General features: G+C 32.8%; 1 protein-coding gene across 9 annotated transcripts in view; it reads left to right on the top strand.

Annotated features, from left to right (window-relative positions):
- Positions 1-5,598: 5,598 nt before the first annotated feature.
- LOC143250930 (septin-7-like) overlaps positions 5,599-19,167 on the top strand; it is a 59,580-nt gene continuing 46,011 nt past the window's right edge. Inside the window, exons 1-2 of one of the 9 annotated variants that reach the window (XM_076502124.1) lie at positions 5,599-5,899; positions 6,969-7,000. In XM_076502124.1, the coding sequence (XP_076358239.1) occupies positions 5,887-5,899; positions 6,969-7,000 (45 nt within the window). In that variant the 5' untranslated portion in view covers positions 5,599-5,886. The other 8 variants (XM_076502129.1, XM_076502131.1, XM_076502127.1 and 5 more) reach the window with 8 other exon arrangements.

Below are 19,167 nucleotides of genomic sequence, written 5' to 3'. Positions count from 1 at the left end.
GATTTGACCAAATTTGAAACAACACGTCAAATTTGGAAGGACTGAATACCAAAAATATATGTAAAAACGGCTCATTTGGGTTGATAAAATATTTTACGTGGAGGAGTGAACAATGTTTCAACCTTCATCGGTCATCGTCAGGTTCACCAAAGAAGGTCGAAACGTTGTTCACTCCTCTACGTAAAATATTTTATCAACCCAAACGAGCCGTTTTTACGTATATATATATTTCTCTACAAGTGGGTTTTCTCGACATCACTGAATACCAAAAATGTGAAACTACAAATCTTGATGAAAGTAAACTTTGCTTTCTTTTGTAAGAGCAAATAGAATAAAAACTAAATTTATTATCACAGTGAATTATTAATGGAAAGTACCAAGAAAGAGGTTGGGTATTTGTGTAAGGATACTTAAAGGCTAAAAAATGTTCTGGTTTGAACATCACACAAAGCTGCACAAGGGCTATTTGTGCTAGCCATCTCTAATTTAGTAATGTAAGACTAGAGGGAAGGTAGCTAGTCATCACCACCCACTGCCAACTCTTGGGCTACTCTTTCACTAACGAATACTGGGACTGACTGTGACATTATAATGCTCCTACAGCTGAAAGGGTGAGTGAATTTGGTGTGACTGGGAGTCAAAACCAATGACCCTCAGATTATGAGTTGAGTACCATAATCATCTGGCCATGCTGGGACTTCTGTATATGTTAGCTGCCATTAATTTTGAACTAATTTACTATATAAGGAAGACATTTAGTCAATAACACCTGCTGCTAACTCTTGTACTCCTCTTATTTGATCATCTAGTGATGTTTTGTCATCATCCATATAAAGAAATCATGGTCACAAAGTACAAGTGTAATTTTTTTAAAATTGTTTTAGCAGTAAAAAAACTTGAATGCTAGACCTGCAGATCATTGCTGCTCTAATCACTGTGGTATATTTTCTTCAAATGTGATTCGTTATTTTATTTTTGATGTAACATTTTAAACAGAGGTAATGATTTACTATCATCAAATAGAATAAGAAACACAAACATTTTGTCATCATGAAAAGCCCACAGAAAATCTGCTAATATTTCATTAGTGAAAAGAATTAGGAGTCTCAACTGAAAATGAATAAACAACAGGTACGTAAAATTTGAGATTGACAGAACAAGAGATGGAAAATTGATTATCTGTGTGATATATAGACATAACTGTGCATTTTCAGTTTTCTCATTTGATCTAGAATATATCAAAATTTTCACTTATTCTAGGTATATGCTGTTTTTATATAATACATAGTGAAGAACGTTATTAGAATGAGGTTGTTCCAGCTGCCTTTGTTCTTTTGAATTCTCTTGGTAGTAATGGTTGGTCTGACTGATAACATTTACAGCTGTAAGTTTTCACCTTGTGCCCGAAGGTTGACATCAGTGTTGTCCAATGTTTGAATGGGAATTAATAGTTGTGGGTAGCACTATCTGTTCTGGGTAAGTATGACAGTACTGATTCAAGTAAGCAAGGCAAGATTTGGTCTGCCTAAAACATCATCTTGAGTTAATTGGTCAAGATGGAAATACGTTTTTAAGATCTGATTTAACATGATAAGTTCACAACTTTTGTTGAGGCAGTTGTTTAATATGCAAGGAAAGTACATGCATTGTGTTTGAACAAAGATAATTTTCCTTGAAAATCTCACTTTATTACCAGTTCAATTGGTACTTAATGCAGATTTTTTTAAATAGAATTCAGTATCACTTCATAATTTATCTAGTACAGTCTCCCATTTTATAGTAGACCTACCTAATTTACATTTCATGAATTCAATTTATCTTAAGGTACCATGGAGTAGGTAAAAAGGAGATATTTTGGTGCAACGACTACAGGATACTACTGTGGAACAAAGGTTGCTAGAACTAAATCAACACCTTTATGGAGGCATGTAATGTGATTATTGAATAAATTTAGAATGAACCAACGTATTTTAAAATTGTATATTAAGATATTAGTAAATGCGTGTTATGCCTGAATACTATAATTTTTAGGTTTTTTCAGCCATCAGTGAAATTTAACTCGACAATTAAGTAATTTTACACGCACAATGTTGTCAAGGAGAGGGTTAACTTTCTCTTGCCACTATAAACATAAGATGAATAATGCAACCAAAAAAGACATACAATTTAAAAATTAATACCATTTAAGAATGAAAAACACAGTTTATAGTTAAGTCATATGATGATAAGAAAACCTTTAGTGATTCAATAACATATAAAAATTGACCCTTTAAAAAGAAATCCCCCTTTAGCAAAGATGTGAGTACACACACATAAATAAAAAAAATTCTATAATGGTAATCAGTATGTAACATGTACATATTGTTAGACGATAATCGTGAAACAAACCCTTTCAGTATAGCACAAGAAACAACATGTAAGAGTAAAATTAAGACAGAGCAAATCACCTTCCCTGAGTTACAAGACATTATATACATATACATATATATTTGACACAAAAAGGAAATAGTACATTTGAAGTGAGAAATAAAACAACACTGTCAGGGAGTAGATGGCACAAGGTGATGCTGGTTACTATAGAAAGAAAGCAAGTTGATGTTTGGAATCCAGGTGCTTTATTTGTATCAGTTACAAATAGAGTTTGAAGAGAAAAGACCTTTTAGAGTATATTTAGCATTTAGTGTTGAGGTAATCTACCTTGTGAGAAGGAAAAATTCAATACTGACTATTGCATAACTTGGAGTGAGGACTGTCTGTTGTTGCACATGGTTATGGATTTTACCTTTTCTTTTTTCCTGGATAAATATTTTTATTTTTTTACCAATAGTTTGTCTGACCTATTCATTTTTCACACAAAATGATCATTTATTTTAAATACTTTTAATCACAAGAAGTATCATAATTTGTCAAGTCAGATTTGGTTGTTATTGTAGATAATTCTTCCTGGTACATGTCAGGAAATAGGTTTTAACTGAAAGTACCACATACTGCAAGGGATTTACTCTACTTTTGAAGCTCTGTCTGGATCAATATGGTTTTCAACATTGGATCTGAAGAGTGGATATTGGCAAATGCAAATCAACAGAGCAAGTAAAGAAAAGACAGCCTTTACCAAAGCAAATGGATTGTGGCAATTTGTCATGCTACAATTTGGATCATGTAATGCTCCTGCTGAATTTCAGTGACTAATGAAGCGTATTCTATCTGAGCCATCATGAGACACTCTCCTCATCTACTTATTAATAATGATTATAAAATGGCTGGGGAATATTATAAGTTGGTTGATAAAAGATAATTTGAAGCTGAATCCAAAGAAGTATGAAGTATTCCATAAACAAGTGAATTTCTTGGAACACACATCCAACGTAAGTGTATACAAATCCACTGAAGACTGGCTCAGTCCAGAATTGTAAAACACCAAATAACCAGCAGAAGGTGATAGGATTTATTGAACTATGCTATTACTACCATAATTTTATAAAATCTTTATGTGGCATATTTCATCCTCTACACAAATTGCTTGTGAAACTGAATATGTTTTGTTGGGCTGTTGATTGTGAAAACACATTCAACAAATTGAAGAAGGAATTGATCACTACTCTGGTATTGACATATTCAATTTTAGAGAATTATTTCATTTTGGATACAGATGCCAATGACTTTGCAGTGGGAGAAGTTTTGTCACAATTACAATACAGAGAAGAACACGTGATTACGTTCTACGTAAAGGTGGTTTGTTTTGGATCTGAGTCACTTCCTTCGATATCTGTATAAGTACAAGTGCATACTCCAGACAGATCACGTAGCTATGAGTTAGCTAGTGGATTATTGTAATTCAGAGGGCCAATTAACAAGATGGCTTCAAAAACTTGAGAGGCAGAAATTAAACATTTTGCATAACCACAGAAAGGACCATGGAAATGCTGATTCATTAACCTGAAGGCCATGAATTATTGATAAGAGTAAACACTGAAAAAAGGAAAGCATGTGTTTTCTTACAGCAAAGCTACATTGGGCTATCTGCTGAGTCCACCGAGGGGAATTAAACTCCTGATTTTATTTTGGTAAATCCATAGACTTACCGCTGTACCAGAGGGGGGCAAAAGGAAAGCAAAGTATAATGAAATGCAGCATTCACAAGTGGCGATGAGGAATTCATGTGGTCCAACACCAAAGTGGAAGCTGCTCAAGCAATACATACGAATTTGAAACCAATTATTCAGTGGCCAAAGTATGGTGTTTAAATGCTGTAATGATTAACAGTCAATCCATAAAATCCAAAAACAAATATGTATTAGCCACAGTAAGATTTCTTATGCCTATTAGAGAGATTTTTATGCCAGAAATAGGAAGATATCAGTGGAAAGAAAAACTACTTGAATTGGTACTTCCTTAGTCTCTACATTCTGAAAATCTCTAAAATTTCCAAAACATTCCAATAAATGAATACTCGTTATCAGAAAAACACTGGAACAAGTAAGAGAATGATTCTACCGGGTTGAGTGCTTAGGGTCTGGGGATAATTAGTGTAAAACACACGAGTTCTGCTGTGAGTGAATAGGTCCACAAAAAACAACAAAAACAGCATAAGCAGCCACAGCAGTATTGTGTTGGAGCACCGCTTGAGGGAGATGTTGGCGTACTTGGCTCTCTGCTACAGAGAAGCAATAGTAACAGATACGTTATAGTTGTGATGGGCTATTTCACGAAATTGCCAAAACCATATATTCCATTCTTGACCAGGAAGCAAAAAACTCTCATAAAGAAATTTGCCTCAAATTTGACACGTCTATGGAACTTTGAATTAGATTTGTTTGGAGAAATGTGTCGGATGATCTTTGGGATTAAAATAACTGTCGCATGTCTCAATGTTTCTTTCATTTCAGCAAATAGAATATTGTTTGCATTAATACAATTGGCCCGGCATGGCGAGGTGGGTTAAGGCGTGCGACTCGTAATCTGAGGGTCGCGGGTTCGCATCCCCGCCGCACCAAACATGCTCGCCTTTTCAGCCGTGGGGGCGTTATAATGTAACGATCAATCCCACTATTCGTTAGTAAAAAAGTAGCCCAAGAGTTGGCGATGGGTGGTGATGACTAGCTGCCTTCCCTCTAGTCTTCAACTACTAAATTAGGGACGGCTAGCACAGATAGCCCTCGAGTAGCTTTGTGCGAAATTCCAAAACAAACAAGCTAGCACAGATAGCCCTCGAGTAGCTTTGTGCGAAATTCCCCCCAAAAAAGTATAACTTTTTATTTCTTTTTACACAGATAATGTTTTGAAGAGGTAAATACTCTAGAATAATCTTTCTAAGCTGTCGACCTATGAATACATTTTATACTTAAAAGTGCCTTGTGTATTTTCATTCACAGATTTTTCTATCACATACTTAAAGTTTGAATATAGTGGGTTAACAAATATTTATTCTTTGAATTCATAGATGACGCAACCAGATCAATCTATTATTGAAATAATTGTGTTCGCACTGTGGTCAGAGCATTGTGTAGAATAATTAATAGTTTTTTTTTATTTAATGTTTACTTTTTTCAGGTTTTGCGAAACATTATTATAATTCTCAATATATTTCTTTTACACGTTTGCAGAATAAATATGGAGAGCATTGTAAACAAAACTACGTGATAATCGGAAGTAGCCTCCTTGCTCTACCCACGCACCTAAAGTCCTAGAACTGTCACATGTCTTGCTTTCATTGCTAAGCAACTGTGAAGAGCTTATTGATTTTATTCCATTCGGACGGGATCACAAACATGACTCACACCTTCTTTGGTGTGTACGGTTTAGGTGTAGTCTTAAAGTGTTGTTAATAATGTAGCCTTATTTAATATTATTAATATTAGGTTGACAATCAACATTTAGATTAGAATCATGCATAAAAGTGGTAAGTTATTTTTTTAATTTAAGGTAACAATTTTAACGGTATAGATATGTAAATAGTAAAATAGTTATAAGTTCCTGGACTGTATTGTATTCTGACACTGTAACAATGGCAGTATAACATTTTTAAGTTCCAATGCACGGTAACACTGGCTAGAAAGCGCTATCCGCCGGTCCATCTTGGATTAAGTATTGTATAGAATGTGTAATTCCAAATGTTAGTCACTGTAATTTTTGAAGGTATTGTTTTAAATATTAGTGAATTCATTTTTAATACCATTGCATGCTTTCTAATACGGACAGTCATCACAATTTCCTTAATGATCTAACAAATTAATAAAAACTAATACTGTTGTTACTAATCATCCTTAGGTTTTAGGCTATAAGCTTATGAAAACTAACACGCATTACATTTATATGTATGTGATCTTATTTTAATAAACCAAAACATCAGTGAGGTAATGAACCCTGTCTTGATGAAATCACGCTAACTTGCTTTAATGACTCATTTATAAATGGTTGAGTAATAGGTTCTATAACACTTGCTTACAACACACTGAAATTTCCGGACTTAACTTTTTGGAGTGCTCTTTGAACCATTAACAGAAATAGGTGACAAACTATTAGGAAATTTTATTTGTCTACATTCTACATGTTATGTATAGCCCTCTGTTTTCCAACTTAGTTGAATTTCGTTTGACTTTTTGAAATTAATACTTTGTTTTCCAACTTTTCTATCTTAGGAATTTATCAATTTCCAATAAATTAAAGGTTGAAATTTTCTGTTCTACCTACAATGTATAAGGATTGAAAACTTGCACTATTCTGATTTTTGTAAAGTCCTCAAAATCTGTGATTATTATAATAATTTTACAAGAGAAAGAGATGATTTCATGAAGAATAGATTACATCTTTTTCAAGGTTACTTTGTTGTTAATCACAATATCAATACTTGATACAATACTGCTTAATGGTCACTTGTTTCTACAGCTTTCTTTTTTCAGTACTAATAAATAATCTTTTACCATCTTTGACATGTCATTCTTCTAACTATTTTTGTTTTATAATTTCAGAATATTCCAGTTACTCATCCAGTAGGCATTTTGGTGAGTACTTGAACTTAAAATGGTGCATAAACTTCTTTATGTTCACTAAACCACAATGATAGAAACAATAAAATATTTGCATTTTTACATCAAAAAACTTGTGTGCATGTGTAACAATGTGAGGCTGGTGGGAGGAAGGGGTGTTATAATAAACCTAACATAGTCTTTAATATATTTTAGTGGCTTATATTTGTTTTAAATATAAACTAGAAATGTAATAAGTGTCATATCTTCTTGTCAAAAGTAATGGCAGAAGTTAACTTTTTTTTAATGTTTTATAATACCACAAAATTTGTTTTTAGCTAAGCTTGAATGTACTGCAGCAGTTTGGTGTTAAAATTTTGAAACATTTTCTACAGAATTATCTGTGGGGATAAAAAAAAATTAAAAAAAGGGTGGTTTTTTTAGTTTGTCCTGCAGAAATTGTGAAGTAAGTATGTTTCATGTGGTATAATACTTAAATATTTGTGTCTGCCTAGTATTATGTAAGAATTTTATAACAGAACATTTCTTTAGCTTTGTAAAGTATTATGTTTGTGTGAATATCAGATTATAAATTTGGCAAATTTTGAAACATCTTCTTTATATATTTCTCCAAAATATTTTAAAGCAAATGTTGATTTGTGTACTTGCACTTCATACACTGATATACACATTGTGTGATAGTAATTTTTACCTAACTTTTGTGTTGGTAGAATGAAATTGTATAGAATGGTAAACACATTATGTGATGGTAACTTTAAGGCTAACTTTTGTGTTGGTAGAATGAAGTCATGTGGACTAATAAAGATGCTGAAATTTTTATTTACCCATTATTCAAGGGATACTAAAAAGAGCTGTGTTGCATGCTTTTATAACCAATATTTAATATACTACCATGCATTAGTTGAATTTCTCAAGAAAACACATTGTTCATGTGCATTGCAAATGAGTTTATTGCTAACTTTAAAACACTGGTGGATTTTTGCTGCACATGTGAAAACATATAATGGTATTATTTAAGATGTGGGTATATTAATATCAGTTTTTTAGCCCCACAATTAATCCTTTTGCATATGTAGCCAAATCAATTGAAAATAAGAATACTACCCAGAAATCTTTCTGGTGACATGCATGTTGTAACAATGACTTTCAGAGGCTAATCCACTGAATCTGTCAACCTAACAAAACACCAATTACAAATGCAGCATTCCATCCATTGTAATTACACATAAAGATTAACTCTTCTGATCAAACTAAATCTAACAGTTATTGTTTCCAACATTCAAGTATAAAGCTCCATATAGATGCTACACTATTTCATAAATAGATATAAGAATGCTTTTTTGAAATCTGTTATTTATATTTATGTAGACTGGGTAATTAACTCAATTAATTGATATAATCAGTTAACTATGAGCATTAGTTGTAACAAAAATAAAGTAATCAAATTTCTAGAGGTAAACACAAACTTGTATGTGAACACAGGTTACAACATTTTAGATATTTTATAACTTGAACTATTTGTTTTTAACTTCTATCCTTTTATTAAAAATGTAATTTACAACTGCTGTTACAATGAATGCTAATTTTTCCAGGTATGGCACCATGGTTAATTCTGCAAAATGCCCCTTATAATAATTTCTTAAGTTCTCAGTTTTAAATGTTGCACATTAAAGTTTGCTTATGATACTCTTAAGCAGTTGTCACTAAGTATTTTCGTTGTTATCAAGCAGTAAATTAAGTTATATTAATACAATCTGCTATTTTTAAATAATGAATAATATATGATGTTACATGTTTATAAATTCTACCAATAAAAATATTCTATAGCAAATACAAACAATACCATTTTATGTAGTGTGCACAAAGTGAAGTAATCTATCTTTTTTGTTGGTTTTTGTTATTTGAATAAACAAAACTAAAAAATTAGGTTTTTTTCAAATAGTTGATCAGATGTATGGAAGGTTAAGAATTTTGTTTTGCCAAAAGGGCTCCAGCTTAAGGTGCATTGAAAATAAAATCTTTATAAAACTTATTTAATATTTTTACATATATATATATAAAAAAAATTATTGCCTTCACAATATCCAAAGACAACTCATTCCAGAAGCTAACCACCATTATAGAAAAACAAAACTGCCTTAGGTGCAGATGATTCCTGTTCTGTCAAAACACTATTCCTCTAAAGTTCACAGTGATCTTCTAAAAATGCCAGTTGATATTAGTGAAATAAAATTGTGATTAACCTGGAATTTTTAGTGAATTTACAGAATAACACTATTTTAGTTGTTGCAGACCTACATCAACTACATCTCATGAGTGTTTGTTTAATAAAATACACTCTGAATTTTAGAGCACTATATGTACTTTACTGTTAAAACCCAATCTTCTGAACTGTTTCAAATAATGATACTGAGGAATATTGAACTATTAGAGGTCATCTTAAAAACTTCATAGGATATTGTACACTAGTTGGTTGTTTTTGGAGAACATTTTGATATATGTGAAAATACTCCTTAGATCAGAAATATATTTTGTACAGTTTTATTGAACTTATTCAGCTGCTACTAAACATACTGGCCACATATTTATCAAATTGGATAGTATGAAGTTCCTTCTTACAAGCTCAGATTCTTATTTCTTAGATCACATCACAAGAAATGGCTTCAGCCTACCATGATAACAAGTAGACTTGTTGTAGCTATTCATTTTATACAATTTTAGTGTAACCATTATGAAAAACATTGTACTTTTTTACTGTTTTAGTTACTAAATATTTAAATGATTATTTCCTAATGAGGGAAGGTTGACAAATTTTAAATATTTTCATTTTCAAAATAATTGGTGTTTTTCAGTGAAAGTTTATTTGTCATGTAATAAATGAAGTTAATTGAAATAACAATCTTGTGCATAGAAAACATCAAGAAATATCTTATTGTAAATAGTTATAATTTCCTACTTTTAAGTATAATGTTTACTTCTATTTCATATGTTTTATTTTAATCTACTTTATAGAATGTAAAGAAGCAATCTTATGTGTAACAGCTTTTCATGAGAGATTTTGCTATTTGATTTCATTATTTAAAACAAATACTACACAAGACAGAATTATTTCATATTATTAGTAATATTGTCGTTTGTAACTTTTGTGTGGCACTTGTCGTTAATTGACTAGGGGTAGAAAATTAGATTTTGGAAATTAAGTTTCCAAAAGTTTTAATGCATTAGTAAATACATCCTTAGTATGTCAGGGAAAAAGTAATTTGTTTGGTCAGTCAATTCAGAATAGTGTGTGTGAAGCACATTTTGGCATACAAAACATGCCAGTGCTAGGGGAGTCTGGGGGCATGATCCCCAGGAAAACATTGAAAAATGGGTTTCTGGTATTTAGTCTTGTATTAGTTTTTATTATAATTTATTGAACATATTAATTACTTACAACCATTTTATGATTCACAAGTATATGCTCACTGGCACTTATATTAACTATAGTTATAAGCAAGCACAAACAGATTACACGTAATTTATTATGCTTTGTCATACTCATTAAAACATGCTACTAAAGTCTATATATATTAACTTAGAAACAATTTTTGAGGGGCAAGCTATAGTTTAAAAAGTTTTACAGTTACTGTGACAAAATGTTGGTCCAACTGCTGCCTAGTCTTCTGGACCTGCTCAGGCACACATGTGTATGAATTTTCACTTAAACATGTACACGACTATGTACATGGCCTAACCTAGCTTAAACCCCTTTAAAATTGAACTGAGTAATGACTTTCTTTGTCAGAATATTATTAACTACCAATATGAGAACTAAAACGCACAACAAAGATATTAAAGAATGTTAAAATGGAGAAATGCTGCCTTACCCATTTTTGTATATATTGACCGCAGTATCAACAATGTATTTTAATTAAGGTATGCAACAGTGTAAAAGATTCGTTTGATTACAAGTGGTTGTTTACCCACGTTTCTATAGCTTTTGTAATAATAACTTAATGAGCTTGTGAAGTTGTCAAAATTAAAAAAACAAACAAACTAGTAACCTGAAACCTGATGTTATTTGATCAATTTAATTGTTATTCAGGATATTTCGAAATATTTCACTTTATATGGATATTTAGGTTTTATAGAATAACTTTGTTTTACGTACATATGATGTGTCGTATGCTCATGGCACAATTTGAAATGGAAGTTTGCTTTTTGTTTTTCGCAAGCAGTATGTTTGTTTTTGTAAGATAACGATTGGTTACAAGTAACTGCCTTAACGTTATATTAACATCCTTAGGGGTGGAGTTGGAAGTACATAGTACGCTGTAGTGGCAGATGTGTGTGGTTTCCGCTTGTACCAGAGCTGTTTCTTTACATGTGTGGGTAAATCGCTTTACAAGCACAGTAACCTTTTTGTATGTATGTTACGTTGTGAATTTTTATAGTATTTATTGTACAGATTATCATAGAGGTTTTGTTGTTAAATTTTGTACCTTTTTTTACCTTTCTTCCACATGTCATCACCCGTTGTGAATATTGGACTCCATCAAACAGTAAGTGAAAATATTTATTATAAACAGTATTTTGCATACAGTTATTAATATTGTAAATGCTACCCATTTTGAAGGGTTTACTGTAGTTTATGGTTCAAACGGTTTAATTCTTTAAAATGGTTATTTTCAATAACTCGTGATAAAAGTAGAGAATCGTAACTGAACTTTGACCTAGGAATAATTGGCCTAATTTGACATATCATCTTAAAGTATGCGTTATCAGTTGTATGTATATATATATTTAGTATGATTTAAAATGTATGGATTCTTCATTTGGATATCTCGATGTTATCGATCCGCTACTAACAAGACTTGTAATTATTTAAGTTGTATAACTCTGTTTCAGTTTTTGGTAAAAAGTCATTGGGAGTTTAGAGCATTAACGGGTGGGCTGCTTACGACAATAAAACGTCACAACAATTGTATATGGAACACACAAATTTGTGAACCAATTTACTTCTGTGTTTGAGCCGTTTACAATGTATTGCTGAATATCAGACAAATTTTTGTTCTTCAAATGTATTTCGAACGTATGAAAATTTCCAGTCTGGATTTTTCCTTATTGTACTTATTCATGTTTCAATGGACTTTAAGTATTATTGCGGCATTTTTCTAGGTTTCTGTTGTCAGATGGCGCTACGTTAGGTCATTTGTTTTCTTATTAACATAGCTTTGTTTAAGCGCACAGCTATACAATGGAATAGTTTCCCAATGGTTTGTTTTTTTTTTTTTTTTTTTGGAATTTCGCACAAAGCTACTCGAGGGCTATCTGTGCTAGCCGTCCCTAATTTAGCAGTGTAAGACTAGAGGGAAGGCAGCTAGTCATCACCACCCACCGCCAACTCTTGGGCTACTCTTTTACCAACGAATAGTGGGATTGACCGTCACATTATACACCCCCATGGCTGGGAGGGCGAGCATGTTTAGCGCGACGGGGGCGCGAACCCGCGACCCTCGGATTACGAGTCGCACGCCTTACGCGCTAGGCCATGCCGGGCCGTTTCCCAATGGCCCAGCGGTATGTCAGTGGACTGGCACCGCTAGAAATCGGGTTTTGATACCTGTGGAGGGCAGAGTACAAATAGCCCATTTAAAAAGTATGAATTTTTAAAAGGAATGAAACTTTATGTATTTCATGTTTTATTTCTTAAATAAAAGTTTAGAAAATAACGCCAGGATGCGCACAGATCCCTGTTTTTTGCATAGTTTTTTTTTCTTATTGAAATATTAAGAAATTGTAAAGCAGATAAACCTCACAAGTTATTGTACATATGGACTGTAGGGGATAGTTTCGTTTCAGATAAAATTCTTTGTTAGAGATGTTTTCCTACTAAGTTCAGAAAATAATCTAAAAGGTGTGTAGCTTTCAGTACCAGATGTTCATAATTTAAAATAATAGTAATAACATGACAAGTACAAACATCATAGATCCGGCATGACCAGGTGGTTAGGGTGCTCGACTTGTCATCTGAGAGTCACGGGTTCGAATCTTCGTCACACCAAACATGTTCTTTCAGCCGTGGGGGCGTTATAATGTACAGTCAATCCTACTATTCGTTGATAAAAGAGTAGTACATGAGTTGACGGTGGACGGTAATGACTAGCTGCCTTCGCTTTAGTCTCACACTGCTAAATCAGACGGTTAGCGCAGATGGTTGCGCGAAATTCGAAAACAAACCTAATTATTTGCGAATTGGCCCTCAGCCTAATGTTTGTTTGTATACTAATTACCTAAATAAATGTTGTGCTTTTTTTTTCTCAAAAATAATATTAGTTCATCGCGAAAATAGTATCGATAAGGATATTTGCCTTTTCACGTGGTAAGAGGTTCGTTTGGTCAGATCTTGGTTTTTGAAGATAATTTCATTTTGTGCGTAAACTCGTACAGTAAATAGTCGTACAGTAATTAGACGTACAGCTAAATTTCCCTGAATAGTGGGTTATATCTAGTTGATTATTTGTTCTAAGTGTGTGTGTAAACGCATACACGCACTCGTATATATTTATTTCACTTACATGAAACTGAAAATGTATTTTATATAAAATTAAAAAACAAATTTCATTGCCCAACGTTGGATGCATAAAACAATCATGTGTCGGTATCATACTGTTTTCCTAAGTAATCATTACTATAACAATATTACATTCTATAATTATACACATAACGTCGGTGGTATTCCAGAGATTTAAAATTTAGTTGATGTCATATAGTAATTTTATTGCTAATATTTATTGAAAATCAGAGGTGTAGGTTGAACGTGTGTGTGTTGCACGCACTAATCTTAATGATCACCTCAAATCACCACATTAGAAGTTGGGACATCAAAATAGGAAAACATAACTACCTTTGCTCTTCATGTCCGAGTAACTATTTTGGAAAGGTGGAGCCGGTGTAACTAATTCTGTGTGAAATTGGCAAAGTTCCCTCGAGTTAGCTTTCGAACCATATATATTTGTGAAACAGTAAACTTTGTTATTGTAACACTATTCAGCTGCCACGTTTTCCCGGGGCTATTCTGTTAAATGTACACCTAAACAGCGACTTTGTCACAGAAGTTCCTATTCACTGAACAGTTGTGGTCGTATATCTGTCAGCATTGGCAACACGGACACTCGAGTATTACCTCGAATATCGGACTAACACAGCAATCTCGCTTTACTCGTCAGAAGTCGGTTCACAGAAATTTGATCGTTTTTAGTGACGAGAAGTTTTCGCTATGTTAGGTTTTACTTTTTTTAAACTTAAAAAATGGGGGTATTGCTTTCATTCTGTATAAAGTAGTTTTAACTTTATAGTTTTTCTTGATCAATTTAGACATACAACGTCCAGACAGTTTTGAAGTTATAGGCGTTAAGCTACATCCAAAGATGCATATAAGAAACGTATGTTGATGGGGTTCAAGTCTGTAACATTTGTTTACATTTTCTGTGCGATTAGTACATATCTATTGGGCCAGATGGTTAAGGCACTCTGCTTGCAATCTGCGGGATGCAGGTTCGAATCCCTGTACCACCATACATGCTCGCTTTTTCAGCCGTGAGGGCATTATAATGTAACAGTCAATCCCACTGTTCGTTGGTAAAATAGTAGTAGTGACGACTAGCTACCCGTCCCTCCAGTCTTACACTGCTAAATTAGTAACATCTAACGCAAATGGTCCTAGTCTGGCTTTGCGTGAATTCATAACAAACCATATCTATTTCTTCATTCTCTCATGATCAAAAGTGCAACTTTGATAATGATAGAACGTGAGTAAAATTCAACTCGGATTCTATGCATGTAAAGTAGTTCACGTAAATAGTTCGCTCGAAGAACCTGTTTTGATGTATTAATGCCTTTAGTATATGATCCATCATCTTAGTCTGATAATCTATCTTCAGGTCATAACTGTTATTAACAAAATGTATATGCGTAGAATGAAGAATTATTCTGGTTTCATATACTATGAATTATAAGAATCTGCATCTACTCTAGTTTTTTGAGAATCGCATACGGCTGGACATTCTCTATTCAAAACTTTTAAATTGCTGACGAGTCGTCGACCGAGAAGTGGCTCGTTGACAGATTTTTATTCATGATGACGAGAAACTCACTTGAATTAAAAACTTATAAAGACGGTTGGTATGGATATTAAAACTTTAAAATAAAATACAGAAAAACGTTCCGACCTTCTTAGGTCATCTTTAGGTTAAGAGTTTCTAACTAACCGTTGCTGGGCGCATATCTTAGGCACGAGAATGTTAACCTGAAGATGCCCTAAGAAGGTCGGAACGTTGTTCTGTACTTTATTGTAATTAAAGTTTTAATATCCATACCACTTATCTTTAGAGTAAAAATAAATTATTCAAAGCTTTAACAAGTCTGTATATGATACTTTAATTCGCAATAACTAAGATTTTTTGATGTAGTGTAATTCGTAGTGGTAAGTGTTAGGCATGAAAATTCTTAAATACAGAACTTTATTACATTCTTATGTGAATAAGTTAATGCAACAATGCAGCCCATAGATCTGCTGTTTAGCAAGTCAGACGCCCTTTTCTCTAAAGGTGGACACAATGTGACCATCGTGATTTATTTTTACAAATTTCCTCAATTAAAGAAGCTAAATGTTAGCAAAAGTATTGCCCCCCGCTGGTAGTCAGGATTTCTCTCGGTGGACACAGCAGATAGCCTGATATGGCTTTGCTATAAGAAACCACACACACACACACACACACACACACACACACACACACACACACACACACACACACACACACACAGTTAAAGTATTATTTTTCATTGTAAAACAATATAATCAAAATTAACATGGCGAAAATGTGGACAGAGATCAACTCATTTGAATTTATTTTTACACTTTTTCTCACGCGGCTTTGGCTCATTGGTGGAACTTGGAAGGACACTGGCAGGATCAGGGACTTAAAGTCGTTACATTTAATATAAATGAAAGCTGTGTAATGAAAACATTTTCAATAGGCCAAATTCACCTCTTATTCACTGTACGGAATCATTTTGTTTCCATGGGTATTTCTTACCTTTTAATCTCGTGGTTTAATCCCTTCTTCACAATATTTTGATATGTTGTGAAGTACTTTATGACAATGTTTTTTTTTGTTAAAACTAGTTCGAACACTGACATCTGGGGATTTGGCATTATGGTACATGATGAGCTAATACCAGAGTTTAATTTATTCTTTTCAGTTGATTTAAAAAGAATAATCACATGAAAAATTGAAAATATTAAAATAAAATTAAGGTCTTTCTTAAATTATCTTAGAATAGTCAAACATACTTAAGTGGCTTGTGATAATCGTATTTGCGTACGTAAAACCATTTTTTAAATATTCATAACAGCATACTCCAGACAAAATAAATAGTCCAGTGTTTGTCCTTTAACCTTATTGAACTAAAATTGGTGTAAGGTTTTCGTTAATAAGATAATTAATTGAATTAGAAATAAACTTTACCTCCTTGTTTCAAATGATGAATGTAGTTTAAGATACAAGAGTGTGAGGTAAGACGGTAAAATGATCACTCCTATATTGTATCAGTTATGGCATCTAGAATAAATTTTATGTGACCAACCGATGCTAACGTGACCACGTTTATAAACACACTGATGGACAGGTACAAATGTAAATTATCAAAATGTGACTCGTTTTTTTTTTTTAGAAGAGCTTTGATCTAAGGTAAGTCCTTATAGTTTTTATGGTCTTGATGTAGATGTTTCGGGGAATTTCAACAATGAGGAATTATGGGGAATCTAGTATGATGTAAAAGAAACAACTGTTCAAGTTCGTTAGTTTCTTTATAACATGCTATTGCTCTTTGAGTGGCTTAGGATAAGATGCCTCCTCAACTCTTGGGGGGGCTTGGTATGGCTAGGTGGTTAAGGCGCTCGACTCGTAATCTGAGGGTCGCGGGTTCGAATCCCTATCACACCAAACATGCTCGCCCTATCAGCTGTAGGGACGTTAGCATGTGACGGTCAATCTCATTATTCGATGGTAAAAGAATAGCCCAAGAAATTAAAAAATAGACAGCTCACGGGGCCGTCTTACCTCACACTAATAACATGTATTTCCACCGCAGGTTTTGACCACAATATAGTTATTACCACACCTTAGTACTCATTAAGTACATAGTTTATGTGATAATGTCATGACCTTCCAGATCCCTGCCGAAGCATTTAAATGATGTCTTAATTAATTTAAACGCAGCGTTTATTTTAATTTTTAGTTTTAAAAATTAGATGGGGATATTTTGCCCAATATTTGGGGTCCGTTTTATCCTATTTTATAGGTAAAACTGATCCAAACCATTAAAAATATGTATTTTGTAATATATAAGAAAAGGTTTGTGCAAAATCTTTTATTTTAGCAAAAGATGGCGTTCAGTTTAATTAGTGAAAACATAAAACATGAAAATGGCCGTCTTGCTCCACCTTCCCCGAGTTATAATTACTTTTGCTTTTATATTTATGTGAATATTTTTTGATTTAAATAACTGAATCATTGAGTGGCGCTGTTGTATTGCTTACTGAGTTGACAGTCGGATAAAAAGCATCTATTAACTGGAGTTACTGTGATAGTTGAAGTGCCTAGGGATATATTTATACTGGATGTGAATAGAACTCAAAACAACTGTGTGTTTGTATATTTTTTAAGTCCCTGCTACTAACAGCATACATTGTTATTACGGCATATTTTATTGTTTATCGTTTTGTGTTCTACACTCAGAATTACCTCTTTAAAGAAAAACAGAACTTGGTCATGGCCGAAAAGAAAAAAAACAGCAAAAGTTTGTTTGAATTTTTAGTTTATAACAATATTGTAAATGTTTTAACATTCCACAGTGCTCGCTGTCGTACGTAAAATTTAAAATCTCATCGCAATAACTTATATTATTATAATAAATTGAGTTGCAACCACAGGTAAGAAAAGATCGATCTGCTATATTTGAAACAGTGAAATTATAACATCTTACATAAATTTTTGTTTTTATTGTGAGGTTTAGAGAAGTAGTTTGAATATCATATGCACAGTCGTAATTGTTTTCTGCCGTGCAAAAATAAGTCGCGAAACGTAAGTATTCAGTAATTTGTATATAAAAGACAAACGAAAATTTATCATTTATATGACGTATAATTTAAATGGAAGGTGAGTAAACAAACAACTGTTTATTTTATATTAGTGTAAGGCTGGTAAATTGAATACTTCATTTACAAGAAAATAATTGCTTTACAGTTGAGTCGTACATTGCGACAGTGCATTAAATGTCGTCTAAGAATGATACGAGTCAAACGTGCCCTAAGCCTACTTTGCGCTCATTAATATGGTGTAGCATATTTAAGTTGCAACTCAACTTTGTGCGTGCTTTTTCTAGCAATCAAAATTTATCTTTTTTTAATGTATTCAAATATATGTACGTGCAATTCCATAATTCACTGATGAAACTAGTCGCGTAATTTCTGTTGACGAAACAATAACATCAAACTCTTAAGACATACGATAAACTATGATCAGACTGACCTTAGTTTTAATTTATTAAATGCTACAACACCAATTTTACAAACTTGAAGATGTGTTTGTTTACTTGAAAGCATGCAAGTGGCCAAATTTTATCTACAATATATATATATCCGTCGGACTAGCATTGGCGTTTAGGCTTAATAATCTTTCACAGAAAACACTGGAAACACGGCCAATAAAATTAGAATAAGTGTTCTCTTGGAAGAAAAATGCAAATTTGACTCAAGCCGGCCTCAATGAACATCTAACTGGCATTTTTGTTTCTTCTCAAACAGTTTTGAAACAGTAGAATTTTATAAGAGTAAGACAATATAATACGTAACCTTAAGAGCAGTGGTTTTCAACTGGGTGAATGGTTCATCCAAGGAATAAGGAAATCGGAATCGGGGGGAATAACAGGTTGAGTATTATCCAGTTTATCAATATAAAGTAATTATTATAATTTATTTTAGGTGTAGTTTGATAAATACATTTATTTTTGTTTATTTTATGTCGTAATCATTCAAATTGTAGAATGATGTACATTTAAATTATAGCAAATAATTTTGCTTGTTAATTGAATAAATTTTTGTATTTTTTTCGAACTGTTGTGAAAAACTTGCAGG

The sequence above is a fragment of the Tachypleus tridentatus genome, chromosome 5, assembly GCF_004210375.1.
Source record: "Tachypleus tridentatus isolate NWPU-2018 chromosome 5, ASM421037v1, whole genome shotgun sequence".
NCBI classification, from domain to species: Eukaryota; Metazoa; Arthropoda; class Merostomata; order Xiphosura; family Limulidae; genus Tachypleus; species Tachypleus tridentatus.
This window is presented reverse-complemented; position numbering and strand designations above follow the sequence as displayed.